The following is a 19,292-nucleotide window of genomic DNA, read 5'->3' as shown; positions in this document are numbered from 1 at the left end:
ATCAACTGCTAAAAAGCAATTTCAGCTTAGGGTACAGTCTGTATTTTATAAAGTGCCTTCAGGTACTCTGGTATGTAATTATATCTAAATGCGAAAATGAGTGTGAGCGAATGCTAATTCCATTGCTACTGTTTCTCGTTTCCCATGTCTAGATCATCATGGTGAGGCTGCAGAGGGTGACATTCCTGGCTCTGCACAACTACCTGGGGCTGACCACCGAGCTCTTCAACTGTGTAAGTCTGACCAACATTTCATCTGCTCTTCCCATGCACAGGGAGGTTTTTTTCTTACAGAAGATCATAAAGTGAATGTTACATATTAATCTAATAACGATGGTACTTGAGAAGTGAGGTGCTTGCTGTAACCAGCCCATGAAATCCAACCTATGCTGATACATGGGGACTTGAGGGGAGGTGGGCAAAGCTTAAATTTCAGAAATTTGAAGCAATGCATCTCTTCAAACTGGTGTGCGTGCATCACCGTGATTAATTTAGTTATAACGCAGCAGAATTACAGCAAATAATCACTTGGTAAAAGTTTGTCACTTTATCATAAACCTTAACAAGACTTCAACAACAAAACTCACAATGATATTACCCTTATGTTAGAAAGAGAGAACAAAGAGAGCTAAAGGTATCAGAAGCTGCAATTTCAGCACTCCAAGGGTCTGTCGATGCAGCGATGGTCTCTGTAGCTCTCTTGGTGGCAGGTGCAATGAAACTTCATTACTAGTGTCCCAAGTGAGAAGTTTTTTATACTTTAGTTCATTTGCACGTGAGGTAAGAGAGATAAGACGGCTCATCTCCCTCTGCTCGCTCCTCATGCTAATTAAGGAGATTGTTCCAGAAATGGGTCGGTGGTCCCAGAACTGAGTTTAAGCTGTGTATAATTGGTTTTCCCCTCGCAGCAGAGCCAGGCCATCCCGCTCACCTCCGTGGCGAATGTCACAGCTGGAGGAAGTTCCAGCAGAGCATTAAAAAGACAAGTGTCCAACATGTCTGAGGAAGATCGCACAGAGAAGTTTGAAAAGACTGACGAAGCATTGGAAATGGGTAATGTGTCTGGAAATGGGTAGTAACAGTCCTTTGTGAGGCTCTTTGTTGTGCTATTTGTCAGAGGAATTCTGTTTTATTAGAATAATTAGGGTTTATCTTAAATCAGTTTCAGGTTTGAAGTCTTTGGGTAGTCCTTACCTTTAATACGAAATTATTACTGTGTTGTTAATGATATCGATGGGGGAGTGGGAAAAAAGTGGCTCCTGATGTTGACTTCATAGGAGAAGCCGTGAAAATTCTGCACTCCAGATACTAGCAAATCAATCACAGAATCACAGAATGGACTGGGTTGGAAAAGCCCTCAGAGATCATCCAGTCCAACCCTTGGTCCAACTCCAGTCCATTCACTAGATCATGGCACTAAGTGCCATGTCCAGTCTCAGTTTAAAAACCTCCAGGGCCGGTGAGTCCAGCACCTCCCTGGGCAGCCATTCCAATCCTGACCACTCTCTCTGCAAAGAATTGCTTTCTCATCTCCAGCCTCAATTTCCCCTGGCAGAGTTGAAGCCCATGGCCCCTTGTCCTATTGCTGATGCCTGGGAGAAGAGCCCAATCCCCACCTGGCTAGAACTGCCCTTCAGGTAGTTCTAGAGAGTGCTGAGCTCAGCTCTAAGCCTCCTCTTCTCCAGACTAAACAAGCCCAGCTCCCTCAGCCTCTCCCCATAGGGCTTGTGTTCAAATTGCTGGATATGTGTAGGCTTGGGGGTTGAAGTGTCACTATGGAAGCTGAACACAGTAAAATAAATTTTGCATCTGAACCTGAAGATTTTTTTTTAATTAAATCAAAGTGGGAAACAGGTTTAAACAGCGTTTAACATTGGTATTTCAAAACCTTTAACACAACCTTGGATGAAAAAGTTTTAAGAGTGTGTAGCGAGAGGTTCTTGCTGTCAATGAAATGTATTTTATTTAGGGAGTCCTTTGTGTTCACAGTTGTGTAACTTTGGTCTCTAAATTTCAGATACACTGAAGACTCCCGGTGCAGAAAACTCTGAAAATATTTTCAAAAGAAGCCTTTCCTCACCTCCCTGCACCGGGTCTGCAGAGGCTTCCAGTAAGTAGTACTTGGCCAAATTGTGGTGAAGATGTGGTGTATCGAATCACATGGGGGTAGATGTGGTTTCTTAAGCACAGGGTTAGATAATCTTCCTCTTTATGTTAGATAATCACCTTGCAGCAGTGCTGCTTCCTAACTCAGCTGTCAAAAACGTATTTTCTAAAGTAACAAACAGACTATTATCTAAGAGAACATTCCCTTGCTGTCTTTATTAACAATGGGGAACGTAATTTGGCTACCGAGAGACCTGCAAATGAAGAGCTTTATTAATTGGTGTAACTGAAACAAAGTGAGTTATGATGATATGCTGTCATCTCTCATGCAGAACATGACACGATTCTTGCTGGCTGATTGTCCCAAAGAAAACATTACATGGCTTTGTTGCTTTTAGAGGAATGTCTTTCGAGTGGGTAATAAAGGTGATTTATCATTGAATGCTCTGATGAGGCCGAGCTGTTCTGATGCCACAGTGTTCATTCCGCTGAACTTCAGCTCTCTGCGCTGTGGCATCTTCCTCTGAGCCGGCCGGGTGGGTGAACTTTGTCCAAGGTGGAGAAACAGGAACTTCTTGGGTGAATCCCAGAAGGAAAGTGTCTGTCTGTCCTTAGCTGAGTGCCAAACTGCTGTCCTGAGGTGCTTGTAAGGTCATGCTTACATACCGTGGTCATTATGGAGATATTAACACAGAAGTTCTATAAAATTTAGTCAGCGGAATAAAGATACGCCGGGTGTGTTAGAACTTATGTTGACTATTAAATGGTTTAGGAGATAAGAACATACTCTGAGGCGATTAGCAGGGGGAGATGGGCTGAGGGAGTGCTCAGTGTTGCTGTCAGCCCTGAGGAAAGGCTTTGAACACTTGTTGCTATTAAGTTATGTTGCTGGTATGTAGAGAACAGGCGGTTACTTCATTTGTAACAATGGAGAGCTGTTTCACTTCCTCTTTGATTTCTGCGGTGCAAATGTATGGTGTCCCAATTCTGGTTTTTCATAACTTCAGTGTTGTGTTATGTCCAGAGGGATGGATATGGCAGAGAAGCAGCATTTTGGCTAGTGATACACAGATCATCTTTCTGAACCAGAATAAGGGAAAACACTGAACGGACCTATGCAAGACATGGCTTTATTTTCATACCTGTCGGGTTGTTTTACACTGTGCTTTGTAAAATGTACCAGCAGACTTGGTTCAGTGCTGTATTAAGCAGTTTGACGCTGAACGCAGCCGTTTTACCTCAGGAGAACAGTAGGTTGAGACCTGTCCATGCAGGTAGAGCCCATGTGTGCTCTTAGAAGCTTTGGCGTGGAAGGATCCCTGCATGCTTAACAGCGAATATGTCAGTTTGTCCTTCTTTTCTCCTTTAGTGTGTCGTAAGAATGATGGCAGGGTACACATAGCGTAGTGGAGAGAGAAAATTAATTTTTACTGACAGAAGGAGCATGTCTAATTGGGTAATTAAGATTTGCCTCGGTTAACAGAGCAGGTTTCTGTTCACTGCACTGAGGTTAGTGTCTCTGTTTAGCTTGCACGGAAAGTATCTTGATGTCTGCAATGAAAAGATCAAGATACTGCTTCAGATTCTATTCCCCTACCTTCCTGTGCATTCAGACTCTGCGGGAATATTGATTATGATCATTACTGATTCGGAGAAAAGAGGAGTGTCTGTTATTAGTGTCACACAGGTGCTGTTATCTCAGCATCTCTTCGATTTGCTTGAACTAGCAAAAAACTGATGGAAATGACTTTGCTCCTGGGGTTGGGATGTAATTTGTTCTGGTTTTTTTTTGTAGTTTTCCTGGTTTTTGTGTAGTTATCTAACTTGAAACACAGCAGTTACGTGGATGGGGCAATACAATCCCGCCAGCTTTGACTAGTCTGCTTTTTAGGTACACTAACCCTTTTTGTGGCAAAAGATGTAATTAAGTCATGTGGAGCATCTGGGCTGGTGTACAGAAGAATTAGATGAACAACATAAAGCAATGGGATCTTTTGTAGGTGATAACTTCATCAGTTTGATTGTTCCTTGAAGTAAGCGTTCCCAACTTAATTTTATAAGGTTAAACAGCAGTTAGCTTTTATTAGTTTGCTGTTTGGGGTTTTTTTGTTAAGAGTGAAGAGAAGCTGCTTTTCCCATTTCAAAAGTGAAGCCACGACCCTGCAGCACATCCGCAGGAGCGCAGAGAAGCAGCTTCGGGGAGCGGGGTGGAAGGGCAGAGGCCGCCGGGACGTGTCGGGTGTTGTTTTAGCCGCGGGTGGGATCCCGGCAGCGTGTGCAGCGAGCGGCCGCGCTCCCTCCCGCGTTCCCGCTGCCGTCTGTGCCTTTGACTCAACGGTTCCAGTTCAAGCGTGTTCTGCTGCAACAAGGCGCTTTAATTAATCACCGTGTGGGAGTTTATATCTACGGCTGAGTTGAAGACTTCTGCTCTGAATAGCAGTCTAGGAAACATAAGCTTGCACTGTTAGAGTGCCTCCTCTTTCTCCTCTGATTTAGTTTTTAAATGCACAGCTATGCAGAGGATGCTTTTCCTGCCTACGTGCCCGTTATCTGATTCTTGAGGTTTAACCTGAGAAGTGCGTGTTTGGATTTAAAATGCACTTGGTGTACTGGGACTCGGTAATGATGCTGACAGTGTGATTTGCAGGGCAGGATAATTGACAGGTAGTCAAACCAGCCCATATGGAGTCCCATGCTGCTATTTCCACCATCCCAGCTTTTTTTATTTATAACTAACTTAGGGTCTAATGTTGCAGTGTGCGTGAAATTCACTTAGTAGCATCAACAGTGCTTTTTAAATTCTTTTTTTTGGTCTTATGATTAGTAAGTTTTGCTGATGACAATCTTTGGGTCAACTTGTTGGGCTTCTTTAGACTGCATCTGGACTATTGTGTCCAGTTGTGGCCCCTCAGTTCCAGCAGGACAGGGAACTGCTGGAGAGAGTCCAGCGCAGCCACCAAGATGCTGAAGGGAGTGGAGCATCTCCCGTGTGAGGAAAGGCTGAGGGAGCTGGGGCTCTGGAGCTGGACAAGAGGAGACTGGGGGGGGACTCATTCCTGGGGATCAATATGGAAAGGGGGAGTGTCAGGAGGATGGAGCCAGGCTCTTCTGGTGACAACCAGTGACAGGACAAGGGGCAATGGGTGCAAACTGGAACACAGGAGGTTCCACTTAAATTTGGGAAGAAACTTGTTCCTGGTGAGGGTGGCAGAGCCTGGCCCAGGCTGCCCAGGGAGGTTGTGGAGTCTCCTTCTCTGCAGACATTCCAACCCGCCTGGACACCTTCCTGTGTAACCTCATCTGGGTGTTCCTGCTCCATGGGGGGATTGGACAAACCTTTTGTGTTCCAGTTTGTACCCATTGCCCCTTGTCCTGTCACTGGTTGTCACCAGAAGAGCCTGGCTCCATCCTCCTGACACTCCCCCTTTCCACATTGATCCCCAGGAATGAGTCCCCCCTCAGTCTCCTCTTGTCCAGCTCCAGAGCCCCAGCTCCCTCAGCCTTTCCTCACACGGGAGATGCTCCACTCCCTTCAGCATCTTGGTGGCTGCGCTGGACTCTCTCCAGCAGTTCCCTGTCCTGCTGGAACTGAGGGGCCACAGCTGGACACAATATTCCAGGTGTGGTCTCCCCAGGGCAGAGCAGAGGGGCAGGAGAACCTCTCTGACCTACTGACCACCCCCTTCTAACCCACCCCAGGTACCATTGGCTTCCTGGCCACAAGGGCCCAGTGCTGGCTCATGGTCACCCTGCTGTCCCCAGGACCCCCAGGTCCCTTTCCCCTACACTGCTCTCTGATAGGTCATTCCCCAACTTACACTGGAACCTGGGGTTGTTCCTGCCCAAATTCAAGACTCTACACTTGCCCTTGTTCTATTTCATTACATTTTTCCCCGCCCAGCTCTCCAGCCTGTCCAGGTCTCTGATGGCAGCACAGCTTCCAGTGTCACCACTCCTCCCAGCTTGGGTACAAAAAAAGTTGGTTTGGTGGAGAAAAGGTTAATAGCAATAATTTCTTGCAAACGATGAGGAAAATCTGTTTGATGGATTTGCCTCTTCCTGATAATCCTCAGGTCAGAGTGACTGTGTTTTGTCTGCCCCAAAATGATTGTTGTACCCTGAACCAGAGTGGATGTGGGAATTTTGGGACATATTGCATATGTGAGAAGCTTTAAAGTACCCATCAGATCTTCCAGGTCAAAAGGGAATAAATAAGAATTTGAGGATGCCACATTCTATTTTATCCTCGGCTTCAGAAACAAAGAAAGTTGCAGGACTTTGTGTGCTGTCTGCTATTGCTGAGACACTGGAATAAAGGAGGTGCTTAAAAAACCTTTTCTGTTGCTTGCAGCTAGTTCCAGTGGTGCCAAGTCAGACATGGACATGGCGTACGAGCGAGCCAGGGTGCACTTCAGCACCGAGGAGGTTGTCAGCAGCCCTGCCACGGGCAAGGTGGGTCTGGCCAGCGCGCTTCTTGCCTTGTGCTTCCTTACGCATCGTGTTCCTTGAGTAACAGAAACATTTTCTTCCTTACTCCAGATACGTGCCCATGCGTGTGTTCATCTCTCTACAAACTGTGGTGTTTGGTGCTTTTGGAATGGTGTGTTTGTTGTTTCACTAGAGTGACTCTTTAGGTGTTTTAGTGAAGATCTAGAAACTCTGCGGAAGTTCTCTTGGCAAGTAGTGGCGAAGCACCACTGCAGCTGCTTGGTTTTGGGGATATTACGTCTGAGTCATGAAAAGGATTATTTGGAAAGGTGGATTTGAAATACTAGAGAGAGTGCAGAGGAGGGAACGGAGCTGGAGAGGGGCTGGAGCACAAGTGTGATGGGAGCGGCTGAGGGACCTGGGGGTTCAGCTGGAGAACAGGAGCTGAGGGGAGACCTTCTGATCTCTGAACTGCCTGAAAGGAGCTTGGAGCCAGGGGGGTCGGGCTCTGCTCCCCAGGAACAAGCGCCAGGAGCAGAGGAAACGGCCTCAAGTTGCACCAGGGGAGGTTGAGGTTGGATGTGGGAACAATTTCTTCCCCAAAGGGCTGTGGGGCATTGGAACAGGCTGCCCAGGGCAGTGCTGGAGTCACCAGCCCTGGAGGGGTTTAAAAGGCATTTAGATGAGGTTCTCAGGGACATGGTTTAGTGCTAGTTAGGTTATGGTTGGACTTAATGATCCTGAGGGTCTCTTCTAACCAGAATGATTCTCTGATTGTCAGACCACGCTTTATTTGTGAGAACTACTTTGCAGCAAGGAATTAAAAACCTGTGAACTTCCTGTAGGTTTTCAACCATGATTTATGAATCTTTTCTTTCTGTGACCTGCTTTTTACAAAGACTAACCTGAAAGTGAAAAGCACAAAACCGCTCTTGAATTGTAAACCCACAAACCAAAATCTGAAGAGAAACTGTGTCTTGGTGTGACCTTCATGGACATTTTCTCTTTTCTTCCATCTTTGTATATGGTGTTGATCAAGTTTTAGTTCCTTCAAGCTGGCAGCTGCCCAGTTTGCGAAAAGTCTCTTATTCTTCCTTTTTGCGGGCTGTGATGAGTAACCTTGTTTGACTGGAGTGTCAAACCTTGCAGAAAAATACATGGATAATGAAGTTAGCAAGCTGTTGCTTTTTTGGAAACCCAGCTTTTTTCTTTGTCAGGCCACCAGTTGTGGGTAGAGAACATATGATATGGCAAGTTTTTCTGGGTGGGTGCCAATTATAGCATCTAAACCAATACTTGTTGTGTATCTGCTCTTTGCAGTCAATACTGAAGAAGACGGTGACGGTGACAGAAACTCCTTCAGCAGTTGTCTATTACAGCGCTGCGCAAGATTCCTGTAATAACAAGCATATTGATGCCATCGTCGAAGCAGCAAAGAAAGACTTCTCAACCTTGATGAAACTTGATGTAAGTTATTGCAGGAAAAAATGGCTTTATTTTTGCTTTTAATCTCCTTCCACCAGGCACTAAAAAGTGAATTGCCTCCCTAGTACACTGTATGTTAGCTGAATGTTTTATTCTCTAGTCTGTTGAAGTTATTAGCAGGACTGAATAAATCAGAATTATTCTGCCGTTGGAAAAGACTGAAATGCACTGCAGGGATCTTTTCTCACTGTGTACAGGTTTATCCATGTGAGATGTAAACATGGAATTTCTGCCACTGTGTAATTTCATACTCTCACATACTGTGTGAAGAAGCTACATAAAGGCGTTCAGGTGGTTGCCGAATGTATTAATCCTGTTGGCATCGCATGCGAGTGCCTTGTTTTGATGTTTTTGGGGCTGAATCTCTGCTTTTGGCCGTTGTGGGTGCATTTCCCAGCTGAGGGCCTGTGCCCGAGGGAAGCGCTCGGTGCCCTCGCAGTCATCACCACGCTCAGCCCTCGTTTCTCAATGAAAAGGTTTGTTTTCATGGTTTCTGTGGCTCCAGCTGCGTTTCATTGTGGAGGTGCATCTGTTAACACAGCTAATCAGACAATTTGAGAAAATTGTACATCTGTCCGGCCGAGTCACAGACGTCCCAGTTTATTAGAGCGCATGGCTGCTGCCGCGGCCTGGCCCTGCAGGCCCCTCCGCTGTACGAGGCCTCACCAAGCAACGCTGAGCAGAACGTCAAAAGATTTTACTTTTGGGTTTTAACATATCCTGCTGACTTGCAGATTATTCCCCTTGCAACTTCCAAACTCGGTGGTGACCTTTCAGAAGTGAAGCTGGAGGCAGAAGCTCTGCATTGGTGCTGATGTGAGCGAGAGGCCTAGGACTGGCTGATGGTCTGCAGGAGACTTCGCAGTCTTCTTATCTTAATTTTCATTATTTTCAGGCATTTATATCCTTGTGGAAGGTTATTAGACTATTTTAGGAGAAATTCTTGTTACAGATGGAGTAAAATCAGACTAGGTACTTTATTCTGCTGTGTTCAGCCTTCTGTTCTTGACAGGACAGGCCTCAGGTGCCACTTGTGACAACAGTTTATATCCAATATACAGCTGATGGTTTTCTATTTTAGACCAGTGGAATCACAAGCGAAAAATCCAAGATCACTAAACTACTGATTACAGCACTTAAAAAAATAATCTAGAATTAAATTCTCATGAAGTAACCTGTAAACAGATTACTGTTCCAGTGAACTTCGACCCTATTCTTAAAATGTAGCATCTAATAGGCAGCGTTTTTAACTTGAAAATCTAAATAACAATGAAATAAGGTAGGGTTGTGAAACTTTATTGAGGCAACTCAGCTTTTCACAAGTGAATAAGAATTTGATGGAATGCCAAATGCTACAAATCTCTTTTAAAGGTTGCTGTTAGTTTTTTCCATGCAGGATAGCAGAAGTTGATTCTTCTATAGGTGATGGAAGGAAAATCTCATTGTGTTAAACTGTGTTCAATACTACTTATATTAAGGAAGAAAATGAATTCTGGATGCTCTTCTCTTAAAATATTAGCTCAGGTCTCTTATTTCTTAGCTGGCCAGAGGCATTTTAAGGTGTCATTTTTCAGAGCAGCCAATCAGTGTGAGTAAAATCAAGATGTTTTGATGACAGATGGTGATGTTTTGGTTGTTTCAAGGGTTTTCAATGTAAGAGAGAGAGGAGGGGATAATTTACTCTAGGAGAGAGGCAGTATTATTCAAATGACCCTTAGGTATCTGACTTCAGAATTAATCTTTTCATTTCTTTTGTTCTAAATAATTTGAATTCCTGGAGTCTCTGTCACGAATGTTTTTCAGTCTTGTACAACGTTTACATGTTCACAGCTTTATCTGCAGTGATGATATGAGAGTTAAACAGTGTTGCAGGGCGGATCTTCCGCCTGAGTTGTGAGGGAATTGAGTTGCTTTGACAAGATAATTATGTGTCTGTCTCACTTAATTACTGCTTTTGTTTATTGTTTATAAGTGGTTTGTGCTTTCACTTCTGCATCATAAACCTCTGCTGATTTATTCTCTATTATAGTCACACAAAGAAAGAAACTTGCTGGGAAATGGATTTTATTGTGCCAGTGACTTTGCCAAGCAAAGTTAATTAGCGCCAACCCTGTAACTCCCCAATGCTGAACTGGGGTTTGCTGGTCTTGCCGGTTCAAGAGAGGAGATACCAGGCGGGATGGATCTTGTCTGTGATCTCCTTTGTCAACTCTATTGTTGCTTTATCAGGGCGGTAATAGCACAGAAAATGAGGATTTCAAGGGCTGCTTGGATGTCATTCTGGCTCTTTTCATGCCCAAGGCAGAATCAAACATCGCTAAGTCATTTCTGGCAGTTTTTTGCCTGAGCTGTTCTTGAAGATCTCCAACGAGGCCTGTGCAGCTTTGTGATCTATTCCAATACTCCAATAGTCTCAGACACAAAGAAAATCTTTGCAATGATTTTTGTTAGAGCTACTGCAGCCAAAAAAAGCCATTGATAAGTAGAGCTCATCAGGGAGCTCGTATTCCCTTACTGTGCGATACTTTCCTAGTTAGAACTTCATCTTTAACTATAGGTAATGCTGTACAACCATTAAAGTATAAATACGGAAAAAACATCATAGAAATTAGTTGAGTTGATATTGCTGAACTGAAATATTTTGACAGGTGCTTGTCAGGTTCTCCGCATTGGATATGTTCCCATGAAGCAGATCAGTTTCAACAAATTTTTGATGAAAATCTGTTATTTTTGTCAGCCGTAAGTGTAAAGAATAATTCCCATTATTTCACTAGCCCTGTGGTTTTTTTTCAACTGAAAATGAAATGAGAAAAACCCGGCGTAACAATTACAGCGGTAAAATGTTTCCATCTCTGCTGTGTTGTTTTCCTGCTGCAATAAGGTCAATGACTATGGGCAGGTTGTGCTGAATTGTATCTTGCTGTGCCCGCAGCTCTCTGGATTTTGGGGGTTTTACCTCCGTGGCAAAGTACTGGGCCAAGCAGGGTCCTTGCAGAGATGTGCCCATTTGGGTGATGGTAATAAAACGTTGAGCTTTAAGACTTGCGCGTTTAGGTGAAGGTTTTGCCGAAGCAACGGTGACCTGAAGCGTTGGGGTTTGAGAGGCTGACCGCACGTGGGGCAACAAATGGTCTGGGTGGTTCTTTGAGATGAAAGCAAATCCTCTCCGTGCCTGGTGGTTTTGTGTGTTCCACACTCAGTGATGGTGGTGACCAGCTCAGGAGCTGGGAAGGAATCGAAAGGAGGCACCGAACCAGCTCAGCCGCTTGCCTGGGCAAGGGTTTGAGGTCAAGCCCAAACCGGAGGCAGATTTTTGGAAAGATCCTCCCTCTGGTGTGCTCTTCAGTTGGGAGGAAGATCCCCCCTCTCCCGTGCAATCCACATGTGCATGCACACGAGAATTCATTTAGTTGGGGAAGCTTTTGGTCTGCAGTGCCGGTGAAAATCTACACGTGCACAGCAGAGCTGAGCTGTGTGAGCCGGGAAGGGCTCTGACGGAACAAGCGTTAGATTGTCTTGTCCAGTTCCTCGGTGATGTAGAGGCTCCTCTGGTTTCACCTTCCTTTGAAAATGGCTTCATATTTCATTATTTTCAGGGCAGCTGATATAGATGTCTTTTCGTTATAGACCCTTAAAAGAGTCTGGGGGCAAAACTGACTAATATAAAATCCTTACATTCCTCACATTCTTCCGTGTTTACCTGTGTACAGACAAGAAAACTGTACGTGTCAACTCTTTCTTCTTTCCCCAGGATCCTTCGCTGCTGAACGGCAGAGTGACGCTGCACCAGGTGATGGCCGGGACTGTGCTGTCCAGACAAGGAGACCAGGTGAGCGAGCACGGACAACCTGAGTCTGGCTCAGCTTTTCCTCCCACCATAGAGTATTTGTACACCTTGGTGGTGATAAACAAAAAAACCCTCCCCATCAGCCCCTCCTGAGTCTCCTTTTACTGAGGTGAAACAATCCCAGCTCCCAACCTTGCTGCACATGCACCATTTCAGCTCTTATGTACCTCCATGGGAGGGATGGAATATGGTGACTCCATGCAGAGGGATGGAAATCAGCAAATTTGCTGCTGACGCCAAGTTGGGAGGGCGTGTGGACCTGCTGGAAGGCTGGAGGGCTCTGCAGAGGGATCTGGATAGACTGAAAAAATGGGCTGATTCCAATGGGATGAAGTTCAACAAGGCCAAATGCCGGGTGCTGCACTTTGGCCACAACAACCCCCTGCAGCGCTCCAGGCTGGGCACAGAGTGGCTGGAGAGCAGTCAGGCAGAAAGGGACCTGGGGGGACTAATGGACAGGAAGCTCAACATGAGCCAACAGTGTGCCCAGGTGGCCAAGAAAGCCAATGGTGTCCTGTCCTGTATCCAAACCAGCGTGGTCAGCAGGACAAGGGCAGTGATCCTTCCCCTGTGCTCTGCATTGGGGAGGCCACACCTGAGTATTGTGTTCAGTTCTGGGCCCCTCAGCTCAGGAAAGAGACTGAAGTGCTGGAGCGGGTCCAGAGAAGAGCAACAAGACTGGGGAAGGGACTTGAGCACAAGCCCTATGGGGAGAGGCTGAGGGAGCTGGGCTTGTTTAGTCTGGAGAAGAGGAGGCTTAGAGGTGAGCTCAGCACTCTCTAGAACTACCTGAAGGGCAGTTCTAGCCAGGTGGGGATTGGGCTCTTCTCCCAGGCAGTCAGCAATAGGACAAGGGGCCATGGGCTTCAACTCTGCCAGGGGAAATTGAGGCTGGAGATCAGAAAGCAATTCTTTGCAGAGAGAGTGGTCAGGATTGGAATGGCTGCCCAGGGAGGTGCTGGACTCACCGGCCCTGGAGGTTTTTAAACTGAGCTTGGACATGGCACTTAGTGCCATGATCTAGTCAATGGACTGGAGTTGGACCAAGGGTTGGACTGGATGATCTCTGAGGGCTTTTCCAACCCAGTCCATTCTGTGTTTCTGTAATATTGTACCCGCATCCTTCCTGAGCAGCTCTGGACACCAGGCAGCCCTTTTTCACGCCCTGCGCTGCAGGTTTTCAGTGATGTCACTCAGCTGCAGCAAAGTTGTTTGGGTTTTTTTTCACCCCTGTAAAATAGAAATCCAGTGTTATTTGTTTATAGCAAAGTGTAGTTAGGATATAATGAGATTCATTTGTAATAATACTGTGTGTAAATAGACAAGCTTATGCAAAGTGGATGAGGGGCAGCTCCAGTTATGGTGCTGCTGTTCTCTGCTGAACTGTGATGTCCCTCCTCACGCTGCTGTGATTACCCCCTTATCTCCATCACAATTCTGTTGTAATTTCTTGCGATCTTACAGATGCAGCCTTCATTTTTCATAACCACACAAAGAGAAGCATGCTTTTCAATATTGTGGCTCCTTAGTTTTAAATATTCATAACCTGCTTTTAATAATTCACTGTTATGCCTTGTTTTATCACCTAATTGTTCAAAAACTATAGGGAGCTTTCTGGAAAACAGATTGGTCGTGATAGTGCAGTCACTGCCATAATTGCTTTTAAAATCTTTGGGGGGTTTATTGAGCTCTTTTTCCATTTTCTCCAGGATGTTAATATTTGCTTTGTGGTCTCGGGGATGCTTCATGTGTACCAGCGGAAAATAGACTCGGAGGAGGACACCTGCCTCTTCGTCACCCACGCCGGGGAGCTCGTCGGGCAGCTCGCGGTCCTGACCGGGGAACCGCTGATTTTCACCATCAAGGCCAATCGAGACTGCAGCTTCCTCTCTATTTCCAAGTCCCATTTCTATGAGTGAGTTCTGCCATGAAAACATATTGATTTTTTCATATATTTTTTAACTTTTTATGGCCCTTTTGCACAAAGGGGAGTGGTGGATATGTGTGTGGCGTAGTCCTGCTACAGTACATCTTCATATACACACACACACGTCTATATCTATATCTATCTCTATATCTCTGTATCTCTGTATCTCTGTATCTCTGTATCTCTGTATCTCTGTATCTCTGTATCTCTGTATCTCTGTATCTCTGTATCTCTGTATCTCTGTATCTCTGTATCTCTATATCTCTATATCTCTATATCTCTATATCTCTATATCTCTATATCTCTATATCTCTATATCTCTATATCTCTATATCTCTTATACAGGCATTATAAGTGCCCAGATGAGCTCTGACCCCTCTATCAGATGGTTTTATCTCCAGCAAGATGTAATGCAGGGAACATTTTAATATTAAATGGTGATGCGTCCTTCGCTCCAGATTCATAGAGCACCTAACCCGATGGAGTGTAATTTATGACCTGAGACTCAATATTCTTCATAATCCAAATAAGAAAGTCTGGCCAGAGCCTGTGCTTTGCTGGGTTAAGAGCTTCTTTGCCAGGCCCTTTCTTTTGGATTCATTGTCTCTTTTAGCTGGGGAGCCACCCTAGTTGTTTCCAAACATGGCCCAGGCTGTTGCATGTGCTGTGAACCATCGGTCCTGAGGTAGCTGTAGGTTTTCAGTGCTCACCAACAGAACAGGACAAAGATCAGTGTCCCTGTGACAGGTTCTTCTCTTGACCTGGCGAGCAGTTTGTGACTTAGTGCTCGAAGGGGGCTATAGGTGTTTCTTAATTAAAAACCCAATGTAACTGTGGTTAGCCTCGTTCTTCAACATGAATGAGTAATGCTCTTGATGTATTCCACGATCCTGTTAAGACTGACTATTATTCACTCACATTGTTTGTGCCAAGTACCTCTCTTTGATTTTTCTAAACTCCTTTTTCAACTTCTGCTTGAATGTGCCGTCAGTCCTGTGTTACGTGTGGGATCACAGAATCACAGAATCCCAGAGTGTCAGGGGTTGAAGGGCCCTGGAAAGCTCATGCAGTGCAATCCCCCCATGGAGCAGGAACACCCAGATGAGGTTACACAGGAAGGTGTCCAGGCGGGTTGGAATGTCTGCACAGAAGGAGACTCCACAACCCCCTGGGCAGCCTGGGCCAGGCTCTGCCACCCTCACCAGGAACAAGTTGCTTCTCAAATTGAAGTGGAACCTCAGGCACAGGGCTGTGTGCTGTAGAAGCAAACGGGCTGTTCTCCTCTTCATTAGCTGGGTTTGTGCAGGTCTGTGCGGTCGATGTCGACTTTCCGACCTAATTTCTGATCGATGCTCCCCACTTGTGCCATTCCATTTAGTATCGGATCTATTTCTTCTAAGCTGCTTTACTCTTCTTTCTTCTAATATTGTTTTCCTGCTTGTTTCTGACTTGTAATTTCATTATGTTGTCTCAGCCAACCAGTCAGATTCCACATTTTCCTCTTTGTTGTGTGTCTTTTGGTTTGTTTGTTTGGTTGGTTGGTTTGGTTTTTTGTGATATTCAATCCTGGTTTAACTCTCTCAGTTGTTTGAGCTCATTTTCCTGAGTTCTCTCTCAAGAACTGAGTTGTCTCTTTTCTATTCCAGCTCACCTTTTGGCTTCCCCTTACCAGTCAGTGATCTCAAACCCATCACCGTGTCACCTCTTTGTCATTTTTGGGACCTTTCCAGATCTTTCTTTTTCCCCTTTAAAAGGCGGATTGCATTTTACGAGCTCTGTGATATTTCAGCATTCTGTCTTCACGATGTCTCCTGAAACCCAAGCTTTATATCACTTCTCTTGTTCCCATATTTAAAAGCGTCATTGTGGAAAGTCTTTGAAAAGCGGGAGGTTTCTTTGAGTTTGTTCATTTTCGCTTTGAACTCTATGAGAAAGAAAAACTTGTTGGTAAAATTAGAAGGCTTCTTGTGCCTGATTCTGTGCTCAGAGTCATACCACGTTGGGTTTTTCCCTTCACTCAGAATCTCGCAGGATCTATTTTTTCCTGGCTGTTATCTTGCTTATTGACCAGAAGAAATTTGACTAAAACCTCCATTATTCTCCAAAATTCCTTTCTTCCTGTCTTGTAAAATATGTTACTTCTTTTCTTTCAGCTGCCCTGGAACATCCTGTGTGGGTTTTTTGTCAATAATTAATGAGAAGGTGAAGCAGAAAGAACATGGTCAATAGTTCCCTTAAGGCAAAGAGCACAGTAGTGGACGTAGCCCAGGGTTTAGAATCACGTGTTGGATGTTGGACAACAGATTAAATCCTTTTCCCTGAAACTTTGGGGCAGGAGCCTTTTCCGTATTGCTAACGTAACTAAATAACTCTCTGTAAATGTAGAGGGTAAGTATAGGGGTGGTACAGGCTAATTATATGGTCTATACCATAACGGCATTGCTGTTTGCCTGGGTGATGCTTGGTGTGCGCTGCCCACGCTGCAGCTGTTGGTGGCTCCTGGCAAACGGTGTAATCAAGTTGTCACCAGGCTCTCGAGGGAATGTGTTCGGGTTCTGCTGTACCGGGGACTCAGTCACATTTTCTGCTTCGGGAAATTTCACAGTTTGGAGTCTTAATCATCTGCGTTTGCCAGATTAGCAGGAATGCTTTGATTGTTAGTTTGCGTTGCCAGCCAAGCTGAATATCAAGTTGCGTCCACATCCACAAGAATATCTGCTGAAGTCCCAGGATTTCACGGATGCTAGTTCAGCCCTTTCATCGCTATATTGGGTGAGCTTTCTAATAAAGAATCCTGAGGGTCCCTTCAAAGCCAGGTTTCTGTAGCACAGAGCTTTGGCTTTTAATTTTCCCAGTGCCAGGTATGTGCAAAGCACAAGAGCAAAGATGGAAATGCCCAAGTGAGAGGAAGGAAACCTGACTGATAATGTAGAAAAATCTATTGTTCTCTTCCTGTGCACAAGGCTGGGCTTTTACCTTCTGTGTTAATACTCACATAGAAGCTATATGGCATTCAGTGAAATAACAGAGGGCTCCAGATGGAAATAAAAGCAGCCTGTTGGTAGTTTACATTTGGAATGCATTAAGTATTGAGATACATGACTTGAGGGAGGAAAAGGAGTCAATGGCTTTTATTGATCACAGCAGACAGCCCGTGTGGGAGGGGACTTGAGAGCTAAGTAAGAAAATAGAGTAAAAACAATGAGCTAAACCATTCAGGAGTTTTCTGGAGGTTTATTTAACTTGTAGATCAGCTGAGAAGGGGGATAGGGCTGGGGGGTTTGTGTGTGGTGAGGAATAAGGCTTGTCTTTATTAGTTTATCCTGTCTCTTCGTCCTTTGCTCCCAGTTAGGTTGGCGTGGTAAAGTTTCCATAAGGTAATACTATTTTCATGTGCAATAAGAGCTTGTTGAAATGAAGGGGGTCTGTAGGCATCTTGGGTTGGGGATGGGGGCATGGAAATGTCAGCGCAGGAGAGGAAAGCCATCCTGCTTTTCATAATCCTGTTCTGCAGACTGGCTTTTAATCAGTGCTAAATGTAGGAGTTGGTGCTCGGTTTAATTTACCTCGTAGCGTATATGAGTGCAGGGGAATGAGTGTGACGAGCTCAGTATGGAACAGGGATACACGTCTACGTGCCTCTTCTGTTGCAAATTCAGGGGTTCTAGCTGAAGAAATTGTGAAATCAATTATTGCAGAAAGAAGTAATTTGAGGCTCAAGGACAGTAGAACAGTCGTGTGATAAACACAAAAGCTTCCCCAGTGTCCTGCGTGCCCACGTGCCCCACAGTCACTGTCAGCTCTGGGTCTCTTGCTGCAGGACTAATGAAGGAGAGATCAGAGGTTTTGGAGGTTTCTGTGCTTCATCCAGGCAGTACAGAGCCCCTGCTGAGTTTGCTTTTGATATCACATTGTAGGATTGCACATCTCTACTCAGGCTTTCTCTGGTTTCTTCCAGATTACAATGGTCCACGAGGAACCATGTTTCAGTTCAGGAACAAGACCCACAGTGCTCCTTCCATGCCCTTCTCTCCTCCTTCCCATTTTCTAGGGTGTGAGAGTAGATCTGAAGCTCACACGATTAGTGATTAGCGAGAGCTCCCACAGGGTCTCCTGAGCAGATTGTTTTATGGCAGTCTGGTATCTCCATTGTGAAGGGAACATCGAAGCAGAAAACGCACCAAGTGTTTATCATTTTCTCCTCTTTCTGCCCACGTGTGGCTTTAACAAACCTCCCTCATCTCTGTCTGTGTGCATGTCACGTACCGGCTCTGCAAACACTCACCTACTTCTTTCTGCACTGTGCTGCCTCTTCTGAAAGAACTATTTTTTACTAGTTTGCCATCAATTGCTCTTGATTGTGCAGGAACAGAAAAGATGAGGAGTCCTAACAGGTACAGCACCCAGAGATGTGTGTGATCAGTCGGCCCCTGTGGAGCAGCGCTTCGGTGAGGGTTTGAGTGCTTACTCACAAAGTGACATGATTCAGTGATCTTTAGTCTAAAAAGAATGAGAAATGAGACATCCCCAAGCAGTTCTCAGGTGTCTGTGAGTGATTTCCCTCAGGCCTTGCAGTCAGTCTTGAGTTTGCAATTATCCCTGGCAGAACACTCTCAAAGTTTGAGCAAAGTATTGAATTATATGGTGTCTTTATTACTCGAGACTTTAAAGCATCACTCAAAAGATTCAGCGTGAAGATCAGAAGCTTTATTAGAAGATGTTTCAGTTCTTTGTGGGCTTTGCAACAGGGAAAAGGGAACATTTGAAATACCGAGCAGGTCTCTTAAAAGAGCATCAGACTTTACCTGTGATAAGGTTCAGACCTGGTATAGAATCTGTGGGAAACAGCGAGCACATGTGTGGGAGGTGCAGAACAGCAGGAAGGGAGAATCTTCTGGACAAGATGAATGTTTCCCTGAGTCAAAAGAGACCTGGATGAAGGGGAGGGAGCTCGTTGGGTGGCTCAGAACCAGGAGCTTGTGCAGCTCCCGGCCACCCGCTCGTCACTGAGAGAGGGAGTTGGGCCGGACAGCAGGACTAACTAATCCTGCCAGCACGGCCTGACCGCCACTAGGACAGCGTCAACTTTGAATTATGTTTAATTTTGGCTACTTGGAAGGCTGCAACCTTTACTTTGTCAAATTATCACTGATGTCCTGTGGTTGTGGCAGTAGCGGAGTGTGTATAGGGGTACGTGCTATCTTTGGAATCAGTGTCTGTACAACAGCCCGGCTGCATTGGCAACAGCGGTGTTGGGATGTTGTGCCTGCGTGCACCTTTTGCTGTTATATTTTAGAGAAGTACTTGAATTACACTCTTGTTTTGGTCCCTTCTAGGATAATGCGGGAGCAGCCAAGCGTGGTGCTCGGTGTGGCCCACACTGTGCTGAAGAGAATGTCCCCCTTTGTTCGACAAATCGACTTTGCCCTGGATTGGATGGAGGTTGAGGCCGGACGAGCTGTTTACAGGTGAGATGTGGACAAAACTGTATGTTGTCTCT

The 19,292-nt window shown here is 45.3% G+C and overlaps 1 protein-coding gene across 3 annotated transcripts in view; it reads left to right on the top strand.

Annotated features, from left to right (window-relative positions):
• Positions 1-19,292, top strand: part of PNPLA7 (patatin like phospholipase domain containing 7) — a 126,204-nt gene that overhangs the window by 19,474 nt on the left and 87,438 nt on the right. For all 3 annotated transcript variants that reach the window (XM_065036068.1, XM_065036066.1, XM_065036069.1), the window contains exons 11-18: positions 153-233; positions 908-1,052; positions 2,017-2,109; positions 6,457-6,557; positions 7,854-8,000; positions 11,770-11,847; positions 13,575-13,780; positions 19,129-19,260. In XM_065036068.1, the coding sequence (XP_064892140.1) occupies positions 153-233; positions 908-1,052; positions 2,017-2,109; positions 6,457-6,557; positions 7,854-8,000; positions 11,770-11,847; positions 13,575-13,780; positions 19,129-19,260 (983 nt within the window). The remainder of the gene's footprint in view (positions 1-152; positions 234-907; positions 1,053-2,016; positions 2,110-6,456; positions 6,558-7,853; positions 8,001-11,769; positions 11,848-13,574; positions 13,781-19,128; positions 19,261-19,292) is intronic.

Source organism: Columba livia, chromosome 19, assembly GCF_036013475.1.
Source record: "Columba livia isolate bColLiv1 breed racing homer chromosome 19, bColLiv1.pat.W.v2, whole genome shotgun sequence".
Taxonomy (NCBI): domain Eukaryota; kingdom Metazoa; phylum Chordata; class Aves; order Columbiformes; family Columbidae; genus Columba; species Columba livia.
Note: the sequence above shows the minus strand (reverse complement) of the source record. Positions and strands in the feature narration are given on the sequence as shown.